The sequence below is a fragment of the Sinocyclocheilus anshuiensis genome, unplaced genomic scaffold (assembly GCF_001515605.1).
Source record: "Sinocyclocheilus anshuiensis isolate Anshui unplaced genomic scaffold, SAMN03320099.WGS_v1.1 scaffold411, whole genome shotgun sequence".
In the NCBI taxonomy this organism is placed as follows: Eukaryota; Metazoa; Chordata; class Actinopteri; order Cypriniformes; family Cyprinidae; genus Sinocyclocheilus; species Sinocyclocheilus anshuiensis.
The window spans coordinates 651,127-658,851 of record NW_015549608.1 but is presented as its reverse complement, the minus strand read 5'-3'; the positions used below and the strand labels follow the sequence as shown (position 1 = coordinate 658,851).

The 7,725-nt window shown below is 50.9% G+C and overlaps 1 protein-coding gene across 2 annotated transcripts in view; it reads left to right on the top strand.

Moving 5' to 3' along the window:
* The window catches only part of LOC107659094 (E3 ubiquitin-protein ligase ZNRF2-like), a 72,921-nt gene that overhangs the window by 61,836 nt on the left and 3,360 nt on the right, over window positions 1-7,725 (top strand). For both annotated transcript variants that reach the window (XM_016447924.1, XM_016447923.1), the window contains one exon: window positions 7,071-7,176. In XM_016447924.1, coding sequence (XP_016303410.1) covers window positions 7,071-7,176 — 106 coding nt within the window. The remainder of the gene's footprint in view (window positions 1-7,070; window positions 7,177-7,725) is intronic.

Below are 7,725 nucleotides of genomic sequence, written 5' to 3'. Positions count from 1 at the left end.
TGTTGTTACGGTGTTGTGGGTGGTTGCCAGGGTGTTGTGTGGTTATTAGGGTGTTGTGGGTGGTTGCCAGGGTGTTGTGTGGTTTTTAGGGTATTGTGGGTGGTTACCAGGGTGTTGTGTGGTTGTTAGGGTGTTGCGGGTGGTTGCCAGGGTGTTTTGCGGTTGTTAGGGTGTTGCGGGTGGTTGCCAGGGTGTTTTGCGGTTGTTAGGGTGTTGCGGGTGGTTGCCAGGGTGTTTTGCGGTTGTTAGGGTGTTGCGGGTGGTTGCCAGGGTGTTTTGCGGTTGTTAGGGTGTTGCGGGTGGTTGCCAGGGTGTTTTGCGGTTGTTAGGGTGTTGCGGGTGGTTGCCAGGGTGTTTTGCGGTTGTTAGGGTGTTGCGGGTGGTTGCCAGGGTGTTTTGCGGTTGTTAGGGTGTTGCGGGTGGTTGCCAGGGTGTTTTGCGGTTGTTAGGGTGTTGCGGGTGGTTGCCAGGGTGTTTTGCGGTTGTTAGGGTGTTGCGGGTGGTTGCCAGGGTGTTTTGCGGTTGTTAGGGTGTTGCGGGTGGTTGCCAGGGTGTTTTGCGGTTGTTAGGGTGTTGCGGGTGGTTGCCAGGGTGTTTTGCGGTTGTTAGGGTGTTGCGGGTGGTTGCCAGGGTGTTTTGCGGTTGTTAGGGTGTTGCGGGTGGTTGCCAGGGTGTTTTGCGGTTGTTAGGGTGTTGCGGGTGGTTGCCAGGGTGTTTTGCGGTTGTTAGGGTGTTGCGGGTGGTTGCCAGGGTGTTTTGCGGTTGTTAGGGTGTTGCGGGTGGTTGCCAGGGTGTTTTGCGGTTGTTAGGGTGTTGCGGGTGGTTGCCAGGGTGTTTTGCGGTTGTTAGGGTGTTGCGGGTGGTTGCCAGGGTGTTTTGCGGTTGTTAGGGTGTTGCGGGTGGTTGCCAGGGTGTTTTGCGGTTGTTAGGGTGTTGCGGGTGGTTGCCAGGGTGTTTTGCGGTTGTTAGGGTGTTGCGGGTGGTTGCCAGGGTGTTTTGCGGTTGTTAGGGTGTTGCGGGTGGTTGCCAGGGTGTTTTGCGGTTGTTAGGGTGTTGCGGGTGGTTGCCAGGGTGTTTTGCGGTTGTTAGGGTGTTGCGGGTGGTTGCCAGGGTGTTTTGCGGTTGTTAGGGTGTTGCGGGTGGTTGCCAGGGTGTTTTGCGGTTGTTAGGGTGTTGCGGGTGGTTGCCAGGGTGTTTTGCGGTTGTTAGGGTGTTGCGGGTGGTTGCCAGGGTGTTTTGCGGTTGTTAGGGTGTTGCGGGTGGTTGCCAGGGTGTTTTGCGGTTGTTAGGGTGTTGCGGGTGGTTGCCAGGGTGTTTTGCGGTTGTTAGGGTGTTGCGGGTGGTTGCCAGGGTGTTTTGCGGTTGTTAGGGTGTTGCGGGTGGTTGCCAGGGTGTTTTGCGGTTGTTAGGGTGTTGCGGGTGGTTGCCAGGGTGTTTTGCGGTTGTTAGGGTGTTGCGGGTGGTTGCCAGGGTGTTTTGCGGTTGTTAGGGTGTTGCGGGTGGTTGCCAGGGTGTTTTGCGGTTGTTAGGGTGTTGCGGGTGGTTGCCAGGGTGTTTTGCGGTTGTTAGGGTGTTGCGGGTGGTTGCCAGGGTGTTTTGCGGTTGTTAGGGTGTTGCGGGTGGTTGCCAGGGTGTTTTGCGGTTGTTAGGGTGTTGCGGGTGGTTGCCAGGGTGTTTTGCGGTTGTTAGGGTGTTGCGGGTGGTTGCCAGGGTGTTTTGCGGTTGTTAGGGTGTTGCGGGTGGTTGCCAGGGTGTTTTGCGGTTGTTAGGGTGTTGCGGGTGGTTGCCAGGGTGTTTTGCGGTTGTTAGGGTGTTGCGGGTGGTTGCCAGGGTGTTTTGCGGTTGTTAGGGTGTTGCGGGTGGTTGCCAGGGTGTTTTGCGGTTGTTAGGGTGTTGCGGGTGGTTGCCAGGGTGTTTTGCGGTTGTTAGGGTGTTGCGGGTGGTTGCCAGGGTGTTTTGCGGTTGTTAGGGTGTTGCGGGTGGTTGCCAGGGTGTTTTGCGGTTGTTAGGGTGTTGCGGGTGGTTGCCAGGGTGTTTTGCGGTTGTTAGGGTGTTGCGGGTGGTTGCCAGGGTGTTTTGCGGTTGTTAGGGTGTTGCGGGTGGTTGCCAGGGTGTTTTGCGGTTGTTAGGGTGTTGCGGGTGGTTGCCAGGGTGTTTTGCGGTTGTTAGGGTGTTGCGGGTGGTTGCCAGGGTGTTTTGCGGTTGTTAGGGTGTTGCGGGTGGTTGCCAGGGTGTTTTGCGGTTGTTAGGGTGTTGCGGGTGGTTGCCAGGGTGTTTTGCGGTTGTTAGGGTGTTGCGGGTGGTTGCCAGGGTGTTTTGCGGTTGTTAGGGTGTTGCGGGTGGTTGCCAGGGTGTTTTGCGGTTGTTAGGGTGTTGCGGGTGGTTGCCAGGGTGTTTTGCGGTTGTTAGGGTGTTGCGGGTGGTTGCCAGGGTGTTTTGCGGTTGTTAGGGTGTTGCGGGTGGTTGCCAGGGTGTTTTGCGGTTGTTAGGGTGTTGCGGGTGGTTGCCAGGGTGTTTTGCGGTTGTTAGGGTGTTGCGGGTGGTTGCCAGGGTGTTTTGCGGTTGTTAGGGTGTTGCGGGTGGTTGCCAGGGTGTTTTGCGGTTGTTAGGGTGTTGCGGGTGGTTGCCAGGGTGTTTTGCGGTTGTTAGGGTGTTGCGGGTGGTTGCCAGGGTGTTTTGCGGTTGTTAGGGTGTTGCGGGTGGTTGCCAGGGTGTTTTGCGGTTGTTAGGGTGTTGCGGGTGGTTGCCAGGGTGTTTTGCGGTTGTTAGGGTGTTGCGGGTGGTTGCCAGGGTGTTTTGCGGTTGTTAGGGTGTTGCGGGTGGTTGCCAGGGTGTTTTGCGGTTGTTAGGGTGTTGCGGGTGGTTGCCAGGGTGTTTTGCGGTTGTTAGGGTGTTGCGGGTGGTTGCCAGGGTGTTTTGCGGTTGTTAGGGTGTTGCGGGTGGTTGCCAGGGTGTTTTGCGGTTGTTAGGGTGTTGCGGGTGGTTGCCAGGGTGTTTTGCGGTTGTTAGGGTGTTGCGGGTGGTTGCCAGGGTGTTTTGCGGTTGTTAGGGTGTTGCGGGTGGTTGCCAGGGTGTTTTGCGGTTGTTAGGGTGTTGCGGGTGGTTGCCAGGGTGTTTTGCGGTTGTTAGGGTGTTGCGGGTGGTTGCCAGGGTGTTTTGCGGTTGTTAGGGTGTTGCGGGTGGTTGCCAGGGTGTTTTGCGGTTGTTAGGGTGTTGCGGGTGGTTGCCAGGGTGTTTTGCGGTTGTTAGGGTGTTGCGGGTGGTTGCCAGGGTGTTTTGCGGTTGTTAGGGTGTTGCGGGTGGTTGCCAGGGTGTTTTGCGGTTGTTAGGGTGTTGCGGGTGGTTGCCAGGGTGTTTTGCGGTTGTTAGGGTGTTGCGGGTGGTTGCCAGGGTGTTTTGCGGTTGTTAGGGTGTTGCGGGTGGTTGCCAGGGTGTTTTGCGGTTGTTAGGGTGTTGCGGGTGGTTGCCAGGGTGTTTTGCGGTTGTTAGGGTGTTGCGGGTGGTTGCCAGGGTGTTTTGCGGTTGTTAGGGTGTTGCGGGTGGTTGCCAGGGTGTTTTGCGGTTGTTAGGGTGTTGCGGGTGGTTGCCAGGGTGTTTTGCGGTTGTTAGGGTGTTGCGGGTGGTTGCCAGGGTGTTTTGCGGTTGTTAGGGTGTTGCGGGTGGTTGCCAGGGTGTTTTGCGGTTGTTAGGGTGTTGCGGGTGGTTGCCAGGGTGTTTTGCGGTTGTTAGGGTGTTGCGGGTGGTTGCCAGGGTGTTTTGCGGTTGTTAGGGTGTTGCGGGTGGTTGCCAGGGTGTTTTGCGGTTGTTAGGGTGTTGCGGGTGGTTGCCAGGGTGTTTTGCGGTTGTTAGGGTGTTGCGGGTGGTTGCCAGGGTGTTTTGCGGTTGTTAGGGTGTTGCGGGTGGTTGCCAGGGTGTTTTGCGGTTGTTAGGGTGTTGCGGGTGGTTGCCAGGGTGTTTTGCGGTTGTTAGGGTGTTGCGGGTGGTTGCCAGGGTGTTTTGCGGTTGTTAGGGTGTTGCGGGTGGTTGCCAGGGTGTTTTGCGGTTGTTAGGGTGTTGCGGGTGGTTGCCAGGGTGTTTTGCGGTTGTTAGGGTGTTGCGGGTGGTTGCCAGGGTGTTTTGCGGTTGTTAGGGTGTTGCGGGTGGTTGCCAGGGTGTTTTGCGGTTGTTAGGGTGTTGCGGGTGGTTGCCAGGGTGTTTTGCGGTTGTTAGGGTGTTGCGGGTGGTTGCCAGGGTGTTTTGCGGTTGTTAGGGTGTTGCGGGTGGTTGCCAGGGTGTTTTGCGGTTGTTAGGGTGTTGCGGGTGGTTGCCAGGGTGTTTTGCGGTTGTTAGGGTGTTGCGGGTGGTTGCCAGGGTGTTTTGCGGTTGTTAGGGTGTTGCGGGTGGTTGCCAGGGTGTTTTGCGGTTGTTAGGGTGTTGCGGGTGGTTGCCAGGGTGTTTTGCGGTTGTTAGGGTGTTGCGGGTGGTTGCCAGGGTGTTTTGCGGTTGTTAGGGTGTTGCGGGTGGTTGCCAGGGTGTTTTGCGGTTGTTAGGGTGTTGCGGGTGGTTGCCAGGGTGTTTTGCGGTTGTTAGGGTGTTGCGGGTGGTTGCCAGGGTGTTTTGCGGTTGTTAGGGTGTTGCGGGTGGTTGCCAGGGTGTTTTGCGGTTGTTAGGGTGTTGCGGGTGGTTGCCAGGGTGTTTTGCGGTTGTTAGGGTGTTGCGGGTGGTTGCCAGGGTGTTTTGCGGTTGTTAGGGTGTTGCGGGTGGTTGCCAGGGTGTTTTGCGGTTGTTAGGGTGTTGCGGGTGGTTGCCAGGGTGTTTTGCGGTTGTTAGGGTGTTGCGGGTGGTTGCCAGGGTGTTTTGCGGTTGTTAGGGTGTTGCGGGTGGTTGCCAGGGTGTTTTGCGGTTGTTAGGGTGTTGCGGGTGGTTGCCAGGGTGTTTTGCGGTTGTTAGGGTGTTGCGGGTGGTTGCCAGGGTGTTGTGTGGTTGTTAGGGTGTGTGGGTGGTTGCCAAGGTGTTTTGTGGGCAATAGGCTATTGTGGGTGGTTGTCAGGGTATTGTGGGTGGTTGCCAGGGTGTTATGGTTGCGAGGGTGTTTTGTGGGTGATACGGAATTGTGGGTGGTTACCAGGGTGTTGTGTGGTTGTTAGGGTGTTGTGGGTGGTTGCCAGGGTTGTTGTGTGGTTGTTATGGTACTTTTGGTGGTTGCCAGGGTGTTGTTTTCTGGTTGTTTGGGTGCTGATATGGGTTGTTAGGGTGTTTTTATGTGGTCGTTAGGGTGTTGTGTGGTTGTTAGGGTGCTGTGGGTGGTTCGTGGTTGCCATGCAAAATTGACGCTGTTCCTTCAGGAAATGCAGATCTAGTTTCCATTCACATAAAGCACAGTCACTTGTCTCATGAATATTCAGCGGTGTGAATGACAGGCTCCTCCAACCGCAGGGTCGTCAGTGTTGGTGTAAATCCTCATATGATCCGTGTGAAGGGCCGCAGGTGTCGGTTCACCTCACTCTGCCAACAAACCCTGGCCGTTGACTTGCTGAACTCAAGATATTAATTAGCTCTTTGCCATTTTTCAGCATGAAATCAAACTTGATCTTATTTACTTGATTATGTTCCAGATCTTAATTCATCAGTGCATGTTACAGAAAACAATTTTGTCTTGATGATAATATCGATATAATCACCTCTGAAACTATCTTTTTTTTTTTCCAACCACCTTCATACAGACACTTTTCACCATCCAATTAATTCACTGTGGATGAAGCTGTTTTTCTTCTACAGTCTTTTTCTCGTTGAATATCTCGTTGCATGCTGAAATGCATGAGTTTTTGAGTTGAACTCTGTTCTTCTCGCATGTAAACAGCAGGAATCAGTCAGAGAAGCTGCAAAACAGATCTTCAGCGCCACCTTCTGCTCATTCATAAAAGATACTTTTGCTTCCACAGGTTGGGCCTTATTTATGAAACACAAGTTTAGTTCTGTGTAAATAGTGTTTATATCATTTATTTCCTTAATTCAGATTTGGGGTTTTATGAATGATTTACACAGAAATTTCATGAATGAGGCCCGTGCTGCGTTTATCAAGTGCGACTTGAATTTTATTTACAGGTTCAGTTCAGGTCTCTATGCATTTATTTATTCTTTAATTTATTCATTCATTCATTCTAGTTCTACTTAAGCACTAAAATCTTTAATCAGCTTGCACTATAAAATAATTTTTCCAGTTGTCACAACTGACTTCTGTGTCTTTTTAGGGTGAATCTCATCAAAACATGTCAAAATAATAAAATATATTTTGAATAAAGAAAATAAAGTCATAATTTTAATGGCAGTACAACATATACTACCATGATTAGTAAATACATTGCGATTTAAATAATAAAGAATATATACTATTTAAATAATTAATTGATGATATTCATTGAACTGCTCTTAATTTATGCTGATTTTTATTAAAATGATTGAATTATGTTAAATTAAGTATCTATATACTTTTATATAAATTTATTTGCAATACAGCAAATACTGCCATGATGAGTAAATACATTGCAATTTAAATAATAAATAATACATACAATACATAATACATACAATTTAAATTTAAAAATACGTTTTTTGGGATTAAGATACAATTTAATGACGATTATACACCTTCGACCTCTTAACTATAAGTATTTATGCTTTGATATTCATTGTATTGCTCTTAAATTATGCTGATGTAAATTTTAAAAATCATTGTATTCCAGTAATTAAAATCATCACTGAGAATAATAAAGAAAGGAAAACTCAAAAGTAAAAATTTTATTTAAATCAACATAAATTTAATGGCAGTGCAACAAATACTACCATGATGAATACATAATAAGTTGTCTATTTATTTTCATATATAAATATAAATTTTTCATCAGCTACCGCAATAAAATGATTTTTTTTTTTTTTTATTATTCCCTTTTCCAGTTGTCACATATGACTGAAAAAGTCATGGAAGTTCTTTGACAATCCTGATTCATGAATTACCCACAGCCTCTCCAGATTTTATTTCCACACACTGAATCTATGGCTGATTTTGGTTGTTCTTCGTTGTGTTTATTCAGAGGATGTCCTGGCGAAGGACGCAGGAGAATGTGCAATATGTCTGGAGGAGTTGGTGCAGGGAGACACCATCGCACGCCTGCCCTGCCTCTGCATCTATCATAAAGGGTACAGCTGCTAACATCGAGTGTGTGTGAGAGTGTGAGAGTGTGAGCGCGTGTGCGAGTGAGCGAGAGTGAGCGAGTGAGTGAGTGAGCGTGAGTGAGCGAGCGTGTGCGAGTGAGTGAGTGAGTGAGTGAGTGTGAGAGTGTGAGCGAGCGTGTGCGAGCGAGCGTGTGCGAGCGAGAGTGAGCGAGTGAGTGAGCGAGCGTGAGTGAGTGTGTGAGTGAGTGTGAGAGTGAGCGAGTGAGCGAGCATGTGAGCGAGTGAGTGAGCGAGCGTGCGTGTGTGAGCGAGTGTGTGTGTGCGAGCGAGTGAGTGAGCGAGTGTGTGTGAGCGAGTGTGTGTGAGCGAGTGAGTGTGACTGTGAGTGTGAGCGAGTGAGCGAGTGAGTGTGAGTGTGAGTGTGAGTGAGCGAGCGAGTGAGTGAGTGTGTGAGCGAGTGAGTGTGAGTGAGTGAGTGAGTGAGTGTGAGTGTGCGTGTGAGAGTGAGTGCGAGTGTGAGTGAGTGAGTGAGTGAGTGTGTGTGTGAGTGAGTGAGTGCGAGTGTGTGAGTGA